Here is a 25,049-nt window from a genome sequence, read left to right as displayed (position 1 = left end):
CGTCATTGTGTTTTTGCATTTAGTTGGACATCATTATGATGGGAACTACATCGAGGCTGATGTACAAAGTGTGATTTTGGAAAATCAGTCATAACAGTAAAACCACTGCAATCAGCCATAACATTAAAACCACTGACAGGTGAAGGGTATAACACTGATTATCTCGTTACAATGGCACCGGTTAAGAGGTGGGATATATTTATTAGGCAGCACGTGAACAGTCAGTTATCAAAGTTGAGGTGTTGGAAGCAGGAAAAATGGGCAAGTGTAAGGATCTGAGAGACTTTGACAAAGGCGGTCAAGTCCCGAATGGGTGAAGTAGTTTGCTTCTTATTCTTCTTCCGCTATCGAGTCTATTACAGCCCACAGAACCGCTTGGGGGAAAGTTATGAAATTTGGTCCACAGATAGAGGACAGGCTGATCTGTTACTACAGCAAATTTGGCGCCTCTAACTCAATCCGTCTAGCGCCACCGGCTGTCCAAATTTTCACTTACGTTTATAACTTTTGAAACGAAATTCTTTTCCCTCCGATTCCTTCGCTCAAGACGATTCGCTTTCCGTCATGAAAATCTTTTCTGCCCTTTTGAATTTTCTGAAAAACCTACTTTTTCGAACTCGTCTAGGCCGTTTACCTGATTTGCACAAAAACACAATGGCCTGCATCGTGTAGAGACACTCGCAGCGAAAAGTTGTGCACAGAATTTTGATGAACCCTACCGTTATTCGAATGACGCTTCAGAGAAATTGACAAAAACTTGGTACATGTCATCAACATTAGGCCCTGAGGTTGACTGCAGAGATTCAGCGCACTGCCCCTTACTGGTCAGGAGATTGCAAAAACTGCTTTTTCTTTCTTGTAACCCTTCATGATAACCATCATGCCCAGATGCTACCTGAGCGGTTTCAGAACAGCACCACATACTGGACAAAAATCCTAAGTAGCTATTTTTAATTTTTTAAATAAATGTTGTTTTTTTTTATGATTGAAAGTTTACTTTTTCTAACTCCTAATACACTGTTCATTGGACTCCAACCAAAAACATGTCACAAAGCTTCTTTTGCTGCTCATGGTGCCGATAATTGGTTTGACCCTGGTATTGCTGCTTGCAGCTATATTTATTATTATTATTATTATTATTATTATTATTACTACTACTACTAAAGAGCATACAATGAGTTACTTTCACTTTTAAAATTATATATTTCAATTTTTTTTTTTTTTAGATATTCTGCAACAGGTCATGTCACAACTAGCTTTACAGCTAACCAATCAATTTCTCTTTTCATTCTTTCTTTTTTTTCCCCCCCTTCTGGTGATGTCACAAGTGGCTGTAGTGTCCAGCTGACCAATCAGCAGCTCTGTTTCAAATGTACACAATGCATGTGCACACTAATAGAGACTGCTTCTCTTCTACACATTCTACCTTTTCAATACTCTCACAGTCTCCATTTCTCTCGTTGCTGAGGTCGTAAACGGCCGCACGCCTGACCAATCAGCATCTCTGCTCTCGTCACGCCTTCTTTTTTGCATTTTCTTTCGTCCTGTACTCTTCTCCCTCACATTTTTCTCCCTCCTTCACAGTCCTCATTTTCTTTCAAGCATTGTTTTCCTACAGGAAATGCACACTCTTCTTCTTCTTATCATTACTATTTTATATTATATTAGATTATTATGGCCTACTTCTAACGATTGGGCAGGATTACAGTAGGTTATGGCTGCTAACAATCAATCACTGCTATCTATCAGTGATATATTATGGTGGAGTGCATCCTGTCATGGTATCTCCCCTGCTTTCGACATAATTAATATCCCGTATCTGTGTACAGTTTTCCCATCAGCCCCTTCCCATGAGTTTGCTCATCATAGCAGGGCCAGTATACACTCGTACATGTTGTCAGTCAACAGTGTCAGTGACCTTCCTGTTCCTGGCCTCTTCCCCTTCCCCTTTCTACTGGTCTACTCTCTCTAAACTCTGGACTCTTGAAAGAAGCGCTTCATGCGTGGAATAGTTTCGAACGCTCCACTTCCTGTCTTGGCCAGCTTATTATTCATACAGTTCGGTATCTGATGCGTGTCAGGACGAACAGTCCCCAGTGTTCTACATGACATTCTGTTGACGATTTCTTCTTCGCTGTTATATTTTGAAGATTCTTTATGAAATACGATGACTCATTACTTGTGAGGAACACTCGAATTTCCTTTAAGACAAAAAAACGAAGAAGACAATACCGACAATACGCTTCGCGGGTTTTGTTACACAGATCTTTCTCCCTTAATACAAGCAACTAAAATACTGTATGCAGTGCTAAGATATTAAAATCATAACGTATTTGCTTACGTGCCCAGCATTGGTCTTTTTACGATGCTGATTGCTTTATTACAGCTTGTCCATTTATAACCTTGTGGCACATTTCCTTATGCCGTGTCGCAATATTTCTCCGCGAAATAACACCTGTATAAAGTACATATAAAAACCTGTTGCTTTTATAAACACCTCTGACCTCCTTCCTAATCTCTGAACAGGTTTTTACACAGAAGCCAGTTTCACTACTAAATAAATAACGAGACGAATCCTCGATTTGTCTCGTCACAATGATGACTTTGCATCTCGTAATTAAGAGAAATTAGCTCATAATCATAATAATAATAATAATAATCAGAAGAAACTCCTATAACTATCGCTAGGTTTAGAAAACGTCTCTTAGTTACGACTTGGCGTAGTTTATCATCATAACAAAAGATTTACTCAAACATAACTTACTTTCTCAAAGTAAACACTTTCTTATTTATTTATTATAATGATGAATTCTCAAATAATTGAGGAGATTATTTATTATTAAACAAATGAAATCATTATGATGATGATGAGAAAATGTTCTTTTTAGGATTTTTAATTCATCTCTTTTTTTTTAATTATTATCATTATTATGTGGAAGAAATGGACTCGCGTTGCTTTTCAAATCCTCTCATGTACAATATTTAAGCCGTGTCTCTTTTCTAACCCGGGGCACATTGCCTGGTTTAAAAAAAAAAAAAAAAAAATTTAAAAATTCTGCCAGAGGTCACTGCCTTCTCCAAACCGGCTCTGAGGACAAAAAGAGCTGCGGCAAAACACCGACTTCTTTCTTTTGGTTGTTTTCAAAGAATATCTTCATAGCTTGTGCATTTCCTTTCATTCAGCCTTATGTTTCAGATGGTTATCTCATTGCAGGATAGTTCTGCGCTCGACTCTAGAAGTGTGTTCCTGTGATAGCTACTTTATCTGACTTTTAGCTGTCCATTCATCCATTCATGCGAATAGGAAAGGCAAAAACAACCAACACCCACGTGTCGAACATCTGCATTTGGACTGTGTTCGCGCTGAATAGTTTAAAACGTTTGGGGAACAACCAGTCGTTGTTCTTAAGATCTAGGTCAGATTTATGCACTAAGCAGGTCGCGGAAATGCCTTCGCATCAAACGCACACTGTAGTTCCTTCATTTTTAGTACTGTACTGTGAGCTGGCAGAAGTGGCGGTTAAAAGGATACAGGAAACCAACAGTGCATGTACACACATGCGTGCATGTACAAAACACACACGCACACACACACGCACGTGCATACGCATAGTAAAAACAGTCTCTAATGGGTGCTGCCGTCCAACTGTGAAGAGGAAGGGAAAGCAGGTTAGACGAGTGACAGTCGGACTCCGTGCGCGGTCCGCTAACGCCATGTTGATCAATAGCCATTACACACACACGCACACAAGACACCAAAACAACTAGACGGGAGACGGCGTCTAATTTACATTCAGCTCAGTATTTGCATAGTGCTTCAGTCACAAAGCAGCGTTACAGAAATCCAGATGTAGACCCCTAGTGAACAGGCCAGAGGTGACAGCCGAGAGGACAATCTCCAGTAAGAAGAACCAGAATCAAACGGGAACTCGTGCTGCAACTAACCATTCTTACTTCAACTAACCATGACTACACTAAGCATGTTCAGTATGAGCAGATTCTGAATGAGAGTCCTGGGATGTGTTTATGATTACAGCAGCAGGTACAAATCTACACCATCCAGGTGAGATTATCTCCTGACCCAAGGGTGAGACCTGGGCATGAATTGTTGTTTTTTTTTTTTTTTTTTAAATCTGCCTGTTTTAGTTAAGATGTAGACGCTAGAGGTTGACCAATTGATCGGGTTTGCCGATTAATCAGCATCAAAAAAACGATTGCTGGAACTATCGGTTATCTGCAAAAATCCACACCGGTAGTTTTTCCCGGGTGTGTCCGTTGCAGGGTTGAGAACGGTCCGCTGTCATTATACAGTACAAGGTGAAATATCACCGACGAATTTTCTTGTGTTATTTAAAGTGTTTTTTGATTCATTTTGGAGGTCTCTATTTGTATTTGGAATTTGGAAATGTACGATATATATCTATCTATCTATGTTAGGGCTGGACGACATGACTTAAAATCTAAATCTCGGTTAATGGAACATGTTACGATTAACGAACGATTATTTTGTTTTTGCTTCGTTGTTTTTTTTTTTGCCCTCATAGTTTACCGACGAGGTTCGTACTGTAAATACGTTCAACTATTAAAGGTGGGATATTTTTTTTCTAATGAAAGCGTGCATTTCTTATCTTTGTGATTTTAAAAGAATCGAAGGAAACACAAACTATTAAACTGTATATAAACTATCGTCCTACTTGCCCAGAGATCAGATGTGGCTGCAAAGTGCAGACTTCAGTTCAGCATCCTTTTCACGGCATGTTTTGTACATGTTGGCCAGCGCATTTTGGGAAAAAAATGGTCGCAGTAGCACACTGTATAGTGTCGGGGTTTTAATGAGGTGTTTAAACCCACTGAGCTCCGGTGTAGCTATGGGAGCCATATCTTTTGCCATGTAGTAAGACACTGGCGTCCTTCCATCTTCTTGAATCCTTTCCATATTGTGCGGCATTTTTTAAACGCTCGTGTTATTGACACCTGCTCTATGGAGGCACTTGTCACTCTGCGCTTGTCAGTCTCTCTCCTTTCGAGTTCCTATTCAGTAACACGATTGTGTCGCGAGTGTTGAAACAGATCGGTGGTATTAGCTTTGGTCGCTGAAGCCGTTTTCCTGCAATGTTTACATCTGAGGTCTTTTTGTTCGGGGTCGTCTTTACCGAAGCCAAAATGAGTCCAAATGACGTACCAAAGAAAAACGCCGTGTCCGAGACGTTCCTCTGTGTTCGAGTCCGCCTCCATGCCGCCGACTGGACGGCGCGGAGTCACGTGACTACACACACGTCAGTACGTTCTTAAGGGGAACGTAGTAACAGGATTTAAAAAAAAAAAGGAAATAATCGGGGAAACCGAAAAGGGGAAATCGGGTCGGTTAGAGGTTCTGAATTTCAGTTTCGATGACTTTTCGATTCATCGTCCAGCCCTAATAGGCATCTCATTTTAAAAAGTACACGGTACAGTCAGTACTGTTTATTTGAGTAATAAAGCTCAGAAATATTTTACTTTGAGTGGTATATTGTAATACGGTATCAATTTTAAAAACCATCGTTGATTATTCTGTTATCGACACAGGTACCGTCCAACTCCGTTATCCGTATCGGTAGAATCCACTATCGGTCCACCTCTAGTAGACACTAGCAAAGTGTACTTTCTTTCTCTACTTTCAACATCTTAAATAAAACTGACGAGCAGCAGTTTTTCTTGTTTTTTTTTTTACCGTAAACCCCTCCCACACACAAGTACACTCCGTTCTCTACTGCAAAAAGCGTTGGACTTTATACTTGGTTGTAGGCACATCTGTTTATGTGTCACTTGGAAGAAAAAGTAGCATTTGTAGCCAAAGATTTTCAGCGGCATCCCTAATATACACCGCGAACTGATCTTAACTACATACTTGTCTGATGGGAGAACACGTTGAACAGACTTCGGTAGATTTTCTTCCACACGGATGAACTGAAAACGTTCTCCGTTTAGCTTGACGAGAAAACGGGGCTGAATCTATCGAGCGAGAAAGCTGCGACGAGACAAGAAATGACTAACGTGAGGGGGCGGGGCTTCCAGGACATCAGTTAAATATTCGAGACGTCAAAACGCTTGCGCGACTGTCAATCGTTCCAGATTCGAATGCAAACTGACATTTTCATTGTGTCCGTGGGGAGGGGGGGGGGGGGTGTTATTTTCGGAGTATTATTTCTGCATGAAAACCTGTAACGACGTACTCCGCTGTTAAAATGCAGAGCTCCTACACAACAACGTGTAACGGTTGGCATGTGTTCAAATCTTCAGGGTTTCCTCATGGTACATAACAACAGCACTGTAATGCCTGCAACTTTAAACGTCTACTTTCTAATCCTAAACACAGTTTAATCGAAGTGGATTTCCAGTAGGATTTCTTTTTTTAAAGGCTGGAATCTGAGGTAGCCTCTGTTTAGATTGTGGAGATGTGAGACATGTCTGGGCAAAGACTCAGAGAGTGTGGTTCAACTGTTGAACAACAACAACAACAAAAAAAAAAAATCTGTACGATCTACTGGCTTTTAAGTGAAGCAACGGCTTTGGGATCAACAAAAGCGAGCCGAGTACCGAGTTCAGATCAGGAGAGTGAGATTTTAAAGAGTCTTCTAGCTGATTTCCCACTCAAATCCATCATCAGCTCATTAGCCAGGCCTTTACAGGGTTAGGGTTGTCACGGTACCAAAATTTCAGTAGTCGGTACCAATACCGGTAAAATTCCACGGTACTCGGAACCAAAGCACAACACAAAAACATGCAAATTGAACAACACACTATTTTATTAATACTGTTATAAAGATCAATATAAAATGTATTTTTAAAATGCCATTCTGTATACTTCAAGTATTTCATTATTAAAGCTACTAGAGTTTTCCAGACAAGAGAAGAAATGTGTTTCTGACTGACATATTATTTTCTAACACGTACCTTTCAGATATATCGCTCATCAGAAAGCCTCTGATGTGTAAAATTAGTACACCCCATCATGTCTTCCCATTTGTTTTACCCCAATAAAAGTTAAAGCATTAAACGGTTAATAAGGACTCCTGACTGTATTAGCGTTAAACGCGCATATGCTAACCATTACGTAAACAAAAACGAGTATTTTTTTGTTGTTGTTGTTGCAATAATACACTGGAATTAAACTATTCTACATTCATAATGCAACCGTTTCCATCATTTTAAACTCACCTGCTTGAACTGCTTGAATAAATACGGCGGTTCTTCCTGAAAGCACGGTTCATCTATCCGCACTGAAATTTTAGAGGCGCGGCTTTTACACACTCGGCGGTAACAGCAGCGTAAGGATAGCAGAAAAAGAAAGTGTGTCCGCGAGCTCTTACGCAACTAAAGCACATTAACAACGATCATTTAAAATAAATAGGTAACAAAACCAAAACTTGACATAAATCTGGGTGTCGGTCTTTAAGGCGCTTTCATAGGTTCGATGTGTTTCCTGCTTTCGTCACAAAACTTTGGTTACGCCGTTTGCAAATCGGTTTTCGGGTTACTGACAACGTTCCCTTTGTGGTCTGCTCCGCCGGTCGGCATGGCTGCGTCTGAAACCGCATGCGTTTCGGCTACTATACAGTAGGCAAGTATGCGGTTTGGGACGCGGCCGATGTCTTCTTGTTGCACGGTGCAGCCGTGAGAAGTTTCCGACCTGCGTCAATACCGGGTTGACCCGGTACTCATGAAAATCTGGTACAGTCGACTTTTTTTCCTTTTTAGTACCGATATTTATTACAACCCTATTACAGGGTGAAAGTGAGTTAGAAGAGAGAGAAGAGAGATGTTCTGAGCGTTTTTTTACATTGTACAGCCAAGTCAATTCTAACTCAATTTTAAAAGAATGCTACTCAACGTCACGTGCCGTGGACTGAGATTGGGATCCAGTGGACAAAAGACTTGGACAAAGGGAAAAAAAAGACTTCAGGACCATGAGGTGAACTAGCTGGAGCAGCTACCTCATGTTTTTTTTTTTTTAAACCTCATCCTTCTTCCATAGCAACTAAAGCGAAGAGATATACACAGTACTGTATATATCGGCACAGATCTAGCGACCCCCGCTAGGCCTCACTAACGCCACGTGTACGCGATTATACCTAACACACACGTAAAGTCATGCACTGTGGTGCAGCGACACAGTGCCGCCGTTCTTGTTTGTGTGGCGTGACGTTAATTAATTGCCTCGCCATGGCAACACCGTTCGAGATTTTTTGTTGTTGCCAGATTTCGCTTTCTGCTGTATAAGGGATATTCAAACGTTTGGTTTACTAGCCTCGCTTCCTGCTGGTCTCGATGACAGTTAGGTGAAATGATATGATTAACGTTTACTTACGATGAGAAGACGTTATATTTGCGCTTGCTTATTTGCATGATGTAATTCCTTTTAGAATTTGATGATTTTAAAATGATGTAATTGTTATGTAACAGCTGTGACGAGCCAGCAGTAGACTTCCAGTACTGCTCTGTAGAAACAAGACGTTCGATGTCCGTCAGCAAAGAGGACCTCGATAAAAACACTCGGTCTCGGTCGAGGTTGAAATTTCAGTTGCTTTTGTTGATTTCTTTATTTTTACGTGCGCTCTGAAAACCCTGCCAGTGAGACTCGGCTTTACGGTCCAGTTACCACCGTCCTCCTCAGAGACAGACAAGCTAATGATCCCCTATTTATGTGCACTTAAATAAAGCTCGACGTGCACCACACTCTCTCTCCCTCTCTACCAGTGTCCAGGTGTATCTCTAAATTCAGGTCTTTTATCAGCCTGAAGACCCATTACACAACAGTTAGGCAGGGTAATGTGTAACTGAGCGCTGATAATCAGTGACAGATTAAATATAGACCCTTTCACAACACTAATATTAAACCAGAATGCACAAGTAAAAGATGGGTTGGTTTTTATTTCACAGTTTCCAACAGCTAGTAAACAGGGAGAGTGAAGGCTAAAGCCTAGCTCGCACCGCGCCGACAGACGCGGACCGACCGTTAAGAGTCGGCCGTTGGATTTAAAATGTAGGGAACCACAATCGTCATGTTCGCACCGCTCCGGCAGTCTGATTTTGAAAATTAAAAACGGATGATTCTTTTACCGCAATCAAAAATCTTACTGTTACTCGTGTCTGTACGTGTCGTGAAAAGGAAGAGGTTGTGGGTGGAGCCGCGGTTGTTGCTTACTTACATTTATGCAGAGGACTGCCGGCAGAGGATGTGCGGAGCTTTTCAAATTTAGTTTGGCTTGCCCCCAGGCAGTTTCAACAACTACTTCAGATGGTGATGGCAACCGTTCAGAGGCGAACTACAAACTTTACAGACGCCAGGACACACAGTGAAACGCCCAATGATTACGTTTCGCTTCATTCAACAGTTAATAATCTTCATAATTACAGTCAAAACAAACAGTTAAAAATCTTGCTTCATATTTAAATCTTAGCGAACCTTTGCGGTTCTACAAAGCGCTTTACACTGTGTCTCATTCGCCGCTTCACACAAACACACTCGCACACCAATGGTAGCAGAGCTGCCATGCAAGGCGCTAGCTTGTCATCGGGACCAACTTGGGGTTCGGTGTCGTGCCCGAGGACACTTCAGCATGTGGTGTCACATGGGCCGGGAATCAAACTGCCAACCCTACGATTAGTGGGTAACCCGCTCTGCCACCTGAGCCACAGCCGCCCAAGATCTTTAAGATCTGTACTCCTAGCACCTAGCTAGGCTTTCCTTTCTATGGAATTTTCATGGACGCTTACCTCATCGTCATGGCAACAGTTCGTGCCCAAGACAGATTACGTCAGAGTTTGTTGGAAAATCATACCACACTTCTCAGACATCACACGACCCGACAAACGGCCAATTTTGGAAGAGGAGACCAGTGGTGGCTTGGTGGTTAAGGCCTGGGTTTCAGATCAGAAGGTCGGGGGTTCAAGCTCCATCAATGCCAAGCTGCCACTGTTGGGCCCTTGAGCAAGGCCCTTAACCCTCTCTGCTCCAGCGGCACCGTATCGCGGCACTCTGACCCCAGCCTCCTAACAAACTGGGATGAAAAAAATTTCACTCCGCTGTAATGTACACGTGAGGCGTCTTTTTCTAAAAATCACTCGTATGAGTGAAACATTATTGTACTATGATAACCGGACGACTCGCTATCGGACGTTTTGGTCCGTCACAGTGTTGGCTTTACAAATCGTAACCAAAGGAGTGACGACGCGACCAATTGTCAAGTTGAATATCTTTCAGAACTGAGAAACGACACTTTCAGGTCGTAACGGTCCGAGTTGCAGGGCGGCTTCACAGCTACACAAAACAAGTATGGCGAGTATTAATGAAATTTCTGTTCATCAAGCTAGAACACGAATGATTAATTAAATCCCTATAATTATGCATGACTGGGGTTTCATTGATTTTTTTTACAGTTGACAAATGAAAGTATTTTTAATAAAGTTCCTCTGACTCATCCCGTTTATCTTACCATGAAACTTTTCTTTCCTGATCTCTTCCACGGTTGCAAAATATGTACAGTGGCCTGAGAAAACCGTTCACGTGATGGAAGTTTCCCTGAACTGAAATATGTTGTTCTTTCGCATGTGTCTCAACAAGAGGTAGAGTTGTAGCATACGTATATATATAGCCTCGCCTCACTCTCCCGGTCCCTTGCCTCGCCTCACTCTCCCTGTCGGTCGCGTCGCCTCGCCTCACTCTCCCGGTCCCTTGCCTCGCCTCACTCTCCCGGTCCCTTGCCTCGCCTCACTCTCCCTGTCGGTCGCCTCGCCTCACTCTCCCGGTCCCTTGCCTCGCCTCACTCTCCCGGTGTCTTGCCTCGCCTCACTCTCCCTGTCGGTCGCGTCGCCTCGCCTCACTCTCCCGGTCCCTTGCCTCGCCTCACTCTCCCGGTCCCTTGCCTCGCCTCACTCTCCCGGTGTCTTGCCTCGCCTCACTCTCCCGGTGTCTTGCCTCGCCTCACTCTCCCGGTCTCTTGCCTCGCCTCACTCTCCCGGTCTCTTGCCTCGCCTCACTCTCCCGGTCCCTTGCCTCGCCTCACTCTCCCGGTCCCTTGCCTTGCCTCACTCTTCCTGTTGGTCGCCTCGCCTCACTCTCCCTGTTGGTCGCCTCGCCTCACTCTCCCGGTCCCTTGCCTCGCCTCACTCTCCCGGTCCCTTGCCTCGCCTCACTCTCCCGGTCCCTTGCCTCGCCTCACTCTCCCGGTCCCTTGCCTCGCCTCACTCTTCCTGTTGGTCGCCTCGCCTCACTCTCCCGGTCCCTTGCCTCACTCTCCCGGTCCCTTGCCTCGCCTCACTCTCCCGGTCCCTTGCCTCACTCTCCCGGTCCCTTGCCTCGCCTCACTCTCCCGGTCCCTTGCCTCGCCTCACTCTCCCGGTCCCTTGCCTCGCCTCACTCTCCCGGTCCCTTGCCTCGCCTCACTCTCCCAGTCAGGAATGAACTTTGACTCCTGCGGATCTCTGCTGCGCCTCTGACTCGTTCGGCTCAGGCTGAATTGAGCAGACGCGTTCAGTTTTTAATTCTAATGTCCGTTTTCACATCTGTGTCAGACTCCTGCTGCGTGTGTGTGGACAGCATTTATTGCGAGTTTCACAAATCGGTTTAAATGATAATTAAATGCGACGCGGTAATACTAACCGTCGTGGAATTTTATCGTGGTTTATCGTGCAACCGGTTCGTCCCGTGTATACATAGGAGTTGTAGGAGTAGGAGCATTATGAGCTTACGATGTCGTAAAAACAACAATCAGGACTACACAATCACGAGTCACTTTGCCGACGCAGCTGATCCTAATGAATCACGTCCACATGCAGCTTGTGCAGTATCACTCCGGCTAGAGAACCGTCAGACAGCTTACAGTCCAAAGTTCTTTCTGTCAACGGGTTAGAGAGTGTTAAAATGACATCCGTGGGTGTGTGTTTGGCGGAGGAAAACCCGAGCAAAAAAAAACAACAAACCAAAACAAAACAAAAAACAAATAAAGTTAGCTATGCTCTGAAGGCAGGGCCGTCTCAGTCAGGCTTGTGAGTCAGGATAAACTCAGTGAGGGAGGATCGCCGGAGCTGGAGCTCATCTACTTACACACCAGCACCTGATTCAGACACAAGAAACGATCGCACGAGTCGTAACCACGCGCGTGTTAAAACAAACAAACAAACAAACAAACAAACAAACAAAGAAAAAACAGTAAGGTTGCGATCGTGTGCGTGCTTTTCGTGAGAACTCGGTGCTGTCTCTGACCCGATGCCAAGCCATTAAGCTTCAGAGCGTAGCCTAGTCTGGCGTTAAATGTCACGCATGTACAGACTCCTCGGCGAAAACACAAAACCTGACTCCCACTCGAATCCTGCGCACCAAAAAGGCTGGATAATCAAGCCCACATGAACGCTTAAGATGAGTCCACCCTTCTGTTTCGCCATCTGTTGCTGCTGGCCGTGAGCCGCCGCACGACTGCGACTGCTTCCCTTCAACCGCCAGATCCTCGCAGTTTATGATGTATTTACAGAGCGGATTGCTTTTTAAAGAGCGACCCGACCCTCCGCAGCTCTTCTACAGCTTTCTACCAGCGTTCACAAGCCGGACTAAAACAAGCACTTCGTTTCTGGATATTTATCAAAACACAGTTATGTCTATTAAATGATGATTATTTTTTTTTTTTAAAACACAGGGAAACTAAACAACCTTCACACACGTGTAATCCACGCAAATTATCCAGCATGGCATCCAACTCTCACCTCTCTCCAAAAATCACTTCGAATGCCAGCTGCCTTCAGCACGCACACCTTAAGATGATACAGCGCTGAAATATCTGCTAAATGAAACCGCATGCTGTTGAAACGGTGAAGCCCTGACACAGTTTACGCTCCACATCAGAGAACACAATAACCTCAAATGTCATGGTAACAAAGTTCAACAAAACATCAACCCTTTTTTTTTTAAAAAAATAAGTTTTCAATCTAGGGCTGGATGACATAACGATACGATATTGATATTGTGATTTAAAAAAAAAACGTCACGATACGTTTTTCTGAGGTACTGTGCTGATTTGACATTAATTTTGTTCTTTATTCGGCGAACGGTTATTAAAGATATTTCCCACTGTCTCATAAGTCGAGGGCGCGGATGATGTTAAAACGTCCAGGATGTGGGACTAGGCTTGGGACGATTGATGACGGTATCGGGAATCGTCAACGGATTCCAGGTATCGTGATGGCTGTAAACGTCGGTCTGAAATCACAATCACGAGCCGGTAGATTTATTCTTGACAAAAAATAAAGCGTGTTGAATTTTGTGATATGAATTCTGACAGAGCTACAGACGTCTCAAAACCAGTAGGGATTGGGCGATATCTTATGGTTTGAGATATACCATATATTCTCCCCACGATAAGAATGAGTCTTCCCGCGATATTAACGATAAAAGCCTAGTTGATGATGTGTTTCTGTGTGCGACGGCGTGCGAACCGTTCGCAGCTCACGTGCGGAGCGAAAACGAGTACGGCGGAAGGCGGACGTGAACCTGAGGAGGAGTTTATCGCTAAACGAGGAGCTACCTCTACAATCTGGAACTGGTTCGGTTACAGAAAACCAGTTTTACTTTTAGATCAGTGTTTGTGTTTCTGAGGCGCTCAAGATCACAGCCATCACTTGCAGCTAAAAGCAGTGGTGCATGGTACTGTATTTATATCGTCACTGATATCGTTATCGCAATAAATAACAGAAAATATCGTGATACAGTTATAAGTCCATATCACCCATCCCTAATCCCCAGCAGCTCGTATTTTTTTTTCTGCTGTAATGACATAACTCATACATGACACCGATCAGCCAGAACATTAAAACCGCTGACAGGTGAAGCTAATAAAACTGATTATCCTGTTACAGTGGCACCTGTGAAGCGGTGGGATATATATTATATTAGGCAGCAAGTTGATGTGTCGACTGGGTCAGAGCATCTCCGACACAGCAGGTCTTGTGGAGTGTTCCTGGTAAACAGTGGTTAGTACTAGGGCTGTAACAAGTAATCGATAATAATCAAAAACTAAAATAATCGACAACCAGTGTCGTTATGGATTAGTCGGGTCTGTGACATCACTGTGGATAACCCCCCGTCAGTGACTGGCCTTTTAATCCGACTAACCGAAAAAAAAAACAATCGAAAAGATTAATAGATTACCAAAATAATCACTAGTGGCAGCACTAATTAGTACCTATCAAAAGTGGTCCAAAGGCGGCCAATCAGTGAGTCTGAGACAGGGTCGTGGACGGACGCCCATGGCTCATTGATGCGCGTGGGGATGTTATGGCTCATCGGTGTATGTCTTGCCACAGCCCCGCCCTCCAATATCATGCTCACTCACACTGGGCGGAGCGTTGAGATGTGTTACACCTATGTTGCAATTTGGTTAAAAGAGAAGTAACACTCAAGAGATAGTTAACAGTTCCTGTAAAATTAGCTAAAAAAAAGGGCTATCCTTCTGAAAGGTGCTACAGGTATTGAGTAATAGAAGTTTAAACACAATGAAATGGAGAAGGGTATTTTTTTTGTTTTTTTTTAAAATCCCACCTGATTTATTATTCGGTTTGCATACAGATTCCTGCAGATGACTACACCTGGGATCTATTAGCTGGAAAACACAACTGGACCCAAGCATGAACCCTTACCTAATCCTAGTTCAAATTTGATAATAATACCAAAGAAAACTGATATTTTACACATGTTCTTCTAAGGGTACGTCCAAGCGTTTTTACCAAAAATCACCTCTTGGAGACTCCAAAGGGCCTTAGGTAACCACGTACACATACAGAGAATAAAAAGCCCACTACTTTGGATTTTGCTCATAATTTTGAGCACTAAATGCAATCATATCCCATATCCAGCAATCTATAAAATGTGTATTCATAATTTAATGGACTCTCATTGGCTATTGAAGGCTATGGACAGGACATGGACTCCTCCTCCTATTGGTTCAAATGAAGTGCCAATCGAAAGGTCAGAGTCCGGCGGCCACTTTGAAATCTACCGATAAGGAACATGACGTTAGAACGGCGAATGCGTAAAAAAATTAGGCGTATCCGCCGGTCATTTGAAATGGCGCAGCAACAGTCCGTGGGTAAAAATTGATTTCGTTTTGGACTAAATATGTTTACGTAACTGGATAGTTTGGACCTTTGCCAGTGTAACAAGACTGTTTTTGTCGTGATGTTATGGATCAGCGGACTACTACGAGGCTTCATAGGCGGGTTGCCTCAGTTTCGTAAGTGTTTGTATGTATGTTGGCGGTCCGACAGAAACGATGTCTGTAGCTGCTGTCATGATTGCATCTTGAAACGGTTTCTGTATACCTTTGGAAAGAATCTTAAGTTTCCAAAGGTATATCGCATGAGTGCGTACGTACAGACAGAAGCTGTGTACGTAGCATAGTTTTGCTCAAAACACGGCGCCGGTCCACTGGAATTTAAACAGGTTTATCTAGCTAACTAGCTCACGAAGCGCTATTACATTACATTATGAACTTTGTAGCCTAGTCAATTAGGTTTCTGGGCAGCCACAACACGGGACCAGGTAATCACATCGTGCCTGATGAATTAATGAAAATATTTTCAAATGATTTATCCATCCGCGAACGCTTGTCGTTTACTAGCATTCTCTAATCACGGAAATGTCTTCAGGTATCGTGGCTTAACATTTTTCTTCAATGTGATATTATTTCACATTGCCCACTCCTACTCGAAGCTAGATTCTTCCGAGCTTCGGAAGATTTCGTTACTTCTAGTGGGCGTTGAAGAAAAGACTAACTCCCACACCGCATCTTTATCACACAGTGGAGACCGTGCACTTTTGCAGCGTTATCTGTGACACTCGACAGCTTCCCGGCGAGATTTGCGACCTCATCAGCTCGAGGTTATGTTTACCGCCATACCGCGTGCTACATTTTCTGGTGAGATGATGTCTAAATCGTCTGGCTGACTGCTGGGTGCTTAGTGGCTCCGGTAGTCTTGCTTGAACGTGAATGTCCGTTGCTTTGGAGTTTCTCGAACTCAAAGATATCACTTTGAAAATAAAATCATATCCATGTCTGTCTTCAGGAGTGAAGCAGCTTCAAAAATAAACTTTTATCTCCCCCGTATTATCTCCTGAATAAATCTCGTGCGGTCATTAGCTAACCGGTCAGTGTTTTTTCCTACTCGCTTCCTCGTTGGCACGAGGACAAAAATTCCTGCTCTGGTTCGGAGTTTCACACAGGCGCTCTGGCGTTTATTTTCAGCCTGACACGGCTCTGTGAGTGAGAGGGTGTGTCTCGGACGGCCTGCTGACATGCAGCACTACAAATACTATTCAGTTAATATGCAGAGTAAACAATGTAATCAGTTTTAGGAGCTTTTCTTTTAATTTGTTTTTTGATAACAATTTGGATTTTTTCCAAGTGTTAATAATATTTTGACCATTTAAAAAATACTCGTGATTATTATGGTTTTTTTTTTTTAATCTCCCCCCCCCCAAGTGTCGTGTTCACCTCTTTCTGCAGTCCTGATGGCATGTGATTATGGAGATGATGCATTTTTTGATGAGATAATTAGCATTTTTTTTTTTAGACGTGCACAAGTAAACAAGTGTAAGAAATTCTACTGATGAGTGAGTTGGTGCTTCGTTGGGGATTGTTCGGGCTCTGTCTGATCTGGGAAAAGACGTGCACTTTTCAGACGTCCCCCCCCTTTTTGTTTGCCGTAGCAAGGGGTCAGAAATCCTAAACGCTGAAGCCTGACTGTACATGTACATGTTGGCACTCTGTAACGGTAGTGCGCGTTACAGCGGTTAATCCGATATACCGCTTTCGCTTCTTTGTAAGGTATAAATCGTATATATTATGGGGGGAAAAAAACCCAACTCCAACATACTACACATAATCCACGGAGAATGAAACGTGACGGAACAAAAGCTACACGAAAAAAAAAAAAAAAAGCACAAAAAACCCCAGCTAATTTGTTTTTTCGACTGCGGTATTCAAAACGATCCCGAAATCCCTTTGGCGGTCTCCGTTTCAGTGGCTCGTCTACTCACACCTGCTATCGCAGCTCGATCGCTAATCAGATTCGTCCGACGTGGCGAGGAAACCGTTCTCAAAATGTGTTCGTACTGAAGGGAAAGCTAATGACCGTGTAGTCCTGCGCTGTGTCTGCACGGTAAGATCGTTAGCCTTAACAATGCCACCGAGTGCCGGTAATTACAACGCAGTGTGGAGAGCAACGAGGAAACAGGAAAAAACACGCCGCATCGGAGCTACCCGCGTACACGTTTTGCACGTTCTCGTGGTGTGTGGAGGAGGACGAGGAGATGTTTGCACCCATCACAAACAACACAAAAAAAAAAAACCTATAGCGCAACGAAAAGGACAATATAAACCTAACGGTAATACAGGTCGATACGCATGATCCTTATAACATCACGTTATAAAGGTCCGATATTTCATTATCGTGAGGAGAAAGAAACAAATATACTGCGGTGTGAAGAGTAAAAAGCCTTGATCTATTACGCGATAAACACCAAAGCCTCGGGTTCAGCCGTGTGAAAACGAGTGTGGGAGGCTACGAGGCGATACAAAGCTGATGTAGATGAACATGTTGGCAGCGCATGCATCAGAACCCACTTTAATCAACCGTCTGACCTCTTTATTTCCTGACTGCACATTTGGAGGAAATGCACTGCACTTTTTCCTTCGTCTTACCATTTACCACAGACCTCAGCGTACGTGACCGGTTTGGGCCTGGTTTTTTTGTTTCGTTCGCAAGAGTGCCCGGTGGGTGTAAACTGAGTGGAACTTTGCTGAAATAAACCACTGTGGAAAAGCCAAACAACACATTTCTGCTTCTGAGTGCCAAAAAAACGTTCGTTTCTGCATGCTGCGTTAACATGCTCGAGGTAAACGATGACGGTCGGCATCCAGCCATGTACAGGTCATAGCGTCATGTGTTCCACCTATGGCACGTTTTCTAAGCTCTACTTATATCGACAACTTAGGAGTTATAGCTAGTCACTTCCGATCGACTTATTTTTCACCCTAGGTTAGCGTTGTCAGACGTGGTTACCTGGGCTTAGCTGATGTCGGCTTAAACGAGATGTACTACCAAACAGATCGCTACATAGGTAGCGTAGGGACTACTGACCGGGAGGTCGTGAGTTCAAATCCCTGCACCACCAAGCTGCCACTGCTGGGTCCTCGAGCGAGGCCCTTAACCCTCAACTGCTCAGTTGTATAAATGAGGTAAATGTAAGTTGCTCTGGATAACGGCGTCTGCCAAATAGCGTAAATGTCATAATGAAAGCAGCACTGCGTAATAAGCTGCACACACACACACAAAAAAAAACCTTCGTCTGTACTTACCCGGCATAGTCGGTGCTGAAGCTCTGGGTGGCGGCGAAGCTGTTGCTGGCTCTCTGTTGCATCGCACTTGCGTTTCCGAATCCCTGGCCCCACTCGTTGCCCGTCGGCTGCGGTGTGTACACGTTAAAAACAGGTTTCTGATCTTTCTGCTGGCTGCCGCTGGATACAGGGCTTCCGAAGTGGTAGCTCTGGCCGCTGGACGTGCTGACGCCACAGATGGCAATGGAAACGTTCCTGACTGGGCTCGACAGGTCTGCGGTCATCTGACAGAAGCTCCTCCCGCTGGCGTTCTCCTGCTTGATCACGCCCGGAGTGCACAGCTGGATCATGGGCTCCTTCTCTTGCTTGATCACCAAGACTGGGCTGCTTGTGGACACACTGGAAGGAGTCGAGCTGGCGCCGCCGTTGACGTTGTTGACGTTGGCGATGGTGCTGGTGCTGGGGCTCAACGAGTCCACAGGCTTGGAGTCCTTGTCGGAAACCATGACTCCTAGCAGAGCGTCGTCTGCCATCGGCGGGAACTCGTCGTCTCCCAAGTATAGATCTGTGGGCGACTCGGGCAAGTCGAACTCTTCCAGGAGGTCCATGGTGTTCTCGCCGAAGAGCTTCGGGTTACTGCCGTCCACGTCTTTCCCGAAAGGATCTTGATCTAGATCCATTTCCCCTTTCCCCATTGGTGAGAAGTCCTCGTTTTTCAGTGGGAACAGAGTAGGGTCCCCTCCTCCGATTAAAGAGTCCACGGACGTTAAGGAGCTGTTGAGATCAGCAATGCTGGCCTCCAGACGTGAGAAATTATCCCCCAAGCTGTAGAGCTCAAGGGAGGACTGCTGCTGAAAGGACTGCTGAGACCTCAAGTCCTTCCCAACCATTTTCAGGTCAGGGTCCTCCACAAAGAGCTCCAGAGGGGATGGTAAATTGATGGTGATATCCTCTGGAGAGGGCGTGTTGTTCACACCGTTGGGGAGATCTCCAGTCACGGGCTGCAACAGAGGGCTGACAGGAGGCACTACAGTAGTCGGGGCAAATGACATGGTGCCGCGTGCGCCGTTATGCAAAACTCCCTCAGCTGGGCTCTCGCTGAAACTCCGCGTCATCAAATGCTCATCTCTCTTCGCGCCGTTCTTCACGCCTCCCTGCTCCATCTTTCAGTGCTGTGGTGGAACCCAACGAAACAACTTTTGAATGATAAACTCGGCAGATGTGTCATATAATTACCTTTAACCGTGCTTTCAATCAGTATTGCCCATACTCCTAAACGCCAGAATTATTGGCACCCTTGAAGAGTATGGGCAATAATGATTGCACAATAAAAGATAAACACACCGATTAAAATGTTCCAGTAAAACAGAGGTAGAAACTACTTACATATTATTATTATTATTATTTTTAAATTGTATTCTTTAAAAGAAAAGCATGCAGAAAAATATCAACACACCTAATAAACTTCTGACATCAATGCAAACTGGTTTTCTTCATATGAAAAAAAAAAATAGACTTGATTTAATATCCTTAGGCACAATCACCGACATCGTTTTAAAATAATAATAATAATACTAATAAGCAAGTTTCAGAAGTCTGGAAGAACTGAATATTTTGCCAGAGGAGCGGGCGTGAGCATGGGGCAGATATGGGATGGTCTAGCAGCTCAAAAGGAGACTCAATGCTGTTCTTCTCTTCAGGGGAAGCTTCAGCAGATATTAACTACAAAAACCACCGGCATTCACTCATCTTCATGAAGGGTGCCAATAATTCTGTGTGCTTTTGCATGTGCTCATACAGAAATGACAATATGTATGTTAAAAACGTAGGTCACAACTGCACTAAAAAAAAACACCTATTTATCCTACAAGCAACCAAAAACACCATCTCTTTTGTACCTGATTCGGTTGGAGTGAATTCTTTTATGTTATTTGTATTTTTTTCAGACTGACTGCTGAAACACTCCTATAGTCCCGATTCGAACAAACACTCGAGGGGAAAGTACAATGACCGCGACACGTTAATAGCGCTGAATGCGATTATTAAAGACAGCGTTAATATGACGTCATGTGATGATGGTGAAGTTACACCAATGTCGTATTATGTTGTATGATGACGTAGTTCTTTTTGGAACTGATTTACACACCACACCCCCGATACACCAACTAACCTGACAGTAGCTTGGTGAACTAGCTAAATATGGAGGACAGTTTAAAAAGAGGTTTTTTTTTGTTGTTGTTGTTGTTGTGATTGTTGCGGCCAAAATTGCTTTTTGAATTTGCTGCATTTTTTTTTTTCCTTCTTCAGAATTTGTGATGCAACTTGCAGAGTTTTTTTTTTTGTTCATTTCATTACTTGAGCTGGCGAAATTGTTTGTTGGTAATTGAGACCTTTAAGCCGTACTCGTGTTCGACGTGAATCCGAAGAGGGCTTTGGCTGTATACGCGCTGTGATGACGTCACATGACGTGTCTTGGCCCAAATCTGTGGGAAATCTGCGGTAATTCATAAAAAAAAAAAGAAAAATTGCATGCTCCTACGAATATTGCTTGATTTTGCATTCGTTTCTGCAATCGTAAAATCCACCGTCACCCTTTTCTGTCGACTTTAATGAGGGTGACATCCAGTGCTCGGTACGTTACTCAAAAAAAAAGTCGTCCACTACAGATTAATTACTACTTTAAAATTGTAATCGGATTACGTTGCTGATTACCGCGTGTAAAAAGTAATCGGATTACTAAAGACGTTACTTTCACGTCACTTTCAAACCCACACAAATACACTACAAAGTGAAACTCGGAGTTCTGTCAGTAATTTTACCGAGCGTTCTCCGGTGATTCATTAATGCATGCTCATTACTCATTAACTGACGCAGACGCCACGCCACAGGCCTTATCTGGACTGTTAATCATCCCGGGCTGAGCCCAGATTCTTCTCCGTGCGTTTTTCCCAGCTCAGCTAGTAGCCTAAGTTTTATTTTACGGACGCTGAGGTAACTTAGTGGTCAACGTATGACACTGTAGGACTAGCAGATGGATAAAATAGAAAACTTTTCTATCTAGGTTAGTTTGGTGTCGCTAGCCAAGGGGAGGAACAACTAAGCTCTCGTTGTATGGGCTACAAAGTACATTATCTTTCCTTTCGCTCTGCTCAGATCACGTTCACGTAAACTGGAACTCGTATAGACTTTTACACACCTTGTTTTCCTGCTCGGCATCAGGGGATGTTACCGTTTCAGTTTCTTTACTGGTTTAAAAAAATAAATTGCCGTATATCCATTTCCCCTCACACTCAGTACGTTTACATGGACAACAATAATCTGATATTAACCCGATTTAGATGATACTCTGATTAAGAAACTAGCATGTAAACAGCGATTATTATATATTATAACCTTAATCTGATTAAAGTCATACTCGTAGTAAACACAAATGGAATTAAGACGTGTGGAGTATTCCTGTTTTAGTCGCATTATGGAAGTGCGTTACAGACATGTACACACCTTAATCACACTATTAACGCCGTGTGGGAGTTTTCACCACATTTTGTGACGGGACACGTACACACACGGCAGCGCTCAACCGTCTGACGGTAAACAAGAGACCACGGCTGCGTCCGATAACCGCGTACTTACCTTATATAGTAGGAGAAATACACGTGTATCGGCGATTATATAGACGGCAAGTACGCGGTTTGGGACGCAGCCCACGACGTCAAGCGGTTGTCTATTAGCACGTACAGCGTGACAAATAATTAACAGCACTTTCGTAAAATTAAAAATAAAAACACCCAAAACTGTATACGGTACCATAACGAAGACCAACTGTATGTCGATACGTGAAATTCTGGAGGGAACGTCGGACGGCGTGGCGTGGGGCTGTAATGACGTGTGACGTTAATCGATATAACATGTAAAATGGGAACATGAAAGGAATATTCTAAAAGCGACTCATGTAAACACCTTAATCACAATATTGTCTTATTCAGAATAAGGTCAATAATTAGATTACTGCTGTCCATGGAAACGTAGTCAATGACTGTGAGCTAGCGTTTGGCAGAACTGAGAGACTGTCAGCCAATAAGACACGAGTATTTCCATGTATTTTCCTGTAAACCCTGTCTAATTGGTTTCGCCTGCGTTCACTAAAGATATAAAATCACAAAACCGCCATATTATTTTACTGATGTTCAGTTACGTAGAGACAAACTGCACCAAGTGGAGAATTATTCAGGGCTAAAAAAAAAAAAAAAAATCTTCAGGACTACAGCCCCCAATGCCCAGTCCGGGTTACGCCTCTGGATGCCGCGCAAAACCCGATTTATTTTTAAAAAACGCATTTTACTTTATACTGTTTTCTTAACAATATATTTGTAACGTAATTGTATTGACATCAGTAATTGTAATCAAATGACATACATTTAAAATGTAATGCATCACATTACTGCGTTATCAGAAAAAGTCATTAGATTACAGTAACGCGTTACACCCAACTCTGGTGATATATCTCAGACGACGACACGCGGCGTGTTCTCGGAGTTGCGCTACATGTTTGAGACGAGGTCTGAAACCGGACAGACCCAGAGTAACCCCCTGGATCGGACACGTCTGAACGGTGGACTAAACCATACGACATTCCAGCACTGAGCGGCCCGAAACTGGTGTAACGCTTTTTCTACTTATTGAATCAACTCTGCTTTTGTCAACGCAGCCAGAAACGCACGTGACGAACAACGAACCATGTACGTTTTACTGCTACCGTAAAGCAAAGGGGGCGTGGCATATATGATCTGGAGAGCATTTAATTGGACAAGCACAAGACTGGTACAGGATGAGTCGTAAAATTTTTTAAATGCATTCCCAGACGATAAACGAGAATTTCCGAATCTTTTTTTTTTTTCCAGCTATGCTACAACAGCTATAGGCTATAATAATAATAATAATAATCTGAAACACCAGTTTTGATTTCAGAGGCGGTTTTTAATCATGGACAGGATCACCTGAGATTACCTGCAACACCCCTGCCTCAATCACAGCTCAATAACAAACCCTTCATGAAGATTAAACAGTGCCGCGCATTGATAAACAGGAAGCGCTGTGCTATAATCCAAAAAACAAACTAGTACAGAAGTACAATACTTGCGCAGTATGGGTTTTTTGCGCACTATTTAGTACACTTGCACGCGATAGAACGCGGTTTGAGACGCAGCCACAGGTTACGGTTAACGAAACTAAAGCTATCGTGGTAACTGATCCCATAAGAGAGAGGCCTGTTTTTAGTCGTGGCTCTCTCTCTCACACACAGGAAAATGTTACATATGTAAGCATAATAGTAATTTGTACAACCACCCCTGCACGCTAGACTATATTTAAATTAGAAGGTCAAAATGACAAGAAGCCCAGCAATGACATGGTGTCACGGCCAACGCAATGCAGCCCCGCTAGCTAAGCTAACCTGGCTAAGTAGCACCGATTTATTTCGAAGCAAATTAAACACAAATACGGCTTCAACATTCTTTTTCGAGGTGCAACGCCTAGAAAAATCAGCCAAAACCCGTCAAAAACAATACATACCATTCGATATTTAAGTTCCCGTTGTGTTTTGGTGCATCATCTGACATGGTTTGGTTTTGTTTGTGTTTTTTTTTTCCTGGTTATTTTCTTCCCTCCCTGCTGCTGCTAGCCGTTAGCAACACCGAGCACTTCTCTCTCCTGCAGCCAGTCCGTCAAGTCGTTTCAACAAACTTCAACACAGCGCAGGAAAAAAAAAACCCCACAAAAAAAAACAAAACAAAACAAAACTGCGCAGTCAAAAAACAAACAAACTGTAATCCAGAAGCGCGACCCGTGAGTAGAAAAATAAAACTCCTGCGTCCACTTAGGATTTCGTGAACAGCTGCGAATAGGCGCTAACTTTCCCATAAAAAAAAACAACATTCAAAATGGAGATTTTACAGTTAGAGCTGCGTGTTTACAACGCACACTGCGACCTAACGGCTATAACGCGTCATAACAACCGCACACGTTTCATAATAACGACACGGGCAGAAAGTTTCCACTGTTTTCGTGCCATTCGTGTGGCAATCAGTGGTGAAAGTGAACAGGCATGTCAGAAATATCAGACAAACGCTGAAACAAACCGGATCAAGGGAGGTCTGATAGGATAGGGATAGGGATAGGCTCCAGGTTCCCCCGTGACCCTGAAGAAGGAGTAAGCGGTAGAACATGGATGGATGGAAAACATCCACTATATGTCTACTTTATTACATATAAGATACCCACACACACACACATATATATATATATATATAGAGAGAGAGAGAGAGAGAGAAACTATATATGACTATATATATGATAAACTATATATTTGACTACCTATATATAGGCTATACAATTTATGTATATGTGATAAACTATACATATATATATATATATATATATATATATATATATATATATATATATGTATGTATAAATGTATGTGGACCATCACACCGTCACGTGGTTCGTCCCCAAAGTGTTGCCACACAGTTGTATAGATTGTATTACTGTATCATTGCAATTTCCCTTCACTGGAATTAAAAGGCCCAAAATCAAATGTTCCAGCATGACAATGCGCCTGTGCACAAAGCAAGCAAGCTCCATGAAGACATAAGTTGTTTACTACATACTATACACTTATACTAT

The 25,049-nt window shown here is 43.3% G+C and overlaps 1 protein-coding gene across 1 annotated transcript in view; it reads right to left on the bottom strand.

Moving 5' to 3' along the window:
- nr3c1 (nuclear receptor subfamily 3, group C, member 1 (glucocorticoid receptor)) overlaps nt 1–24,468 on the bottom strand; it is a 51,871-nt gene extending 27,403 nt beyond the window's left edge. The window contains exons 1-2 of the mRNA XM_053640776.1: nt 23,937–24,468; nt 18,387–19,537 (exon numbers count right to left, since the gene is read on the bottom strand). Of these exons, the coding sequence (XP_053496751.1) occupies nt 18,387–19,528 (1,142 nt within the window). The 5' untranslated portion in view covers nt 19,529–19,537; nt 23,937–24,468. The remainder of the gene's footprint in view (nt 1–18,386; nt 19,538–23,936) is intronic.
- Nucleotides 24,469–25,049: the final 581 nt, after the last annotated feature.

This window comes from Ictalurus furcatus, chromosome 14, assembly GCF_023375685.1.
Source record: "Ictalurus furcatus strain D&B chromosome 14, Billie_1.0, whole genome shotgun sequence".
Classification (NCBI taxonomy): Eukaryota; Metazoa; Chordata; class Actinopteri; order Siluriformes; family Ictaluridae; genus Ictalurus; species Ictalurus furcatus.
This window is presented reverse-complemented; position numbering and strand designations above follow the sequence as displayed.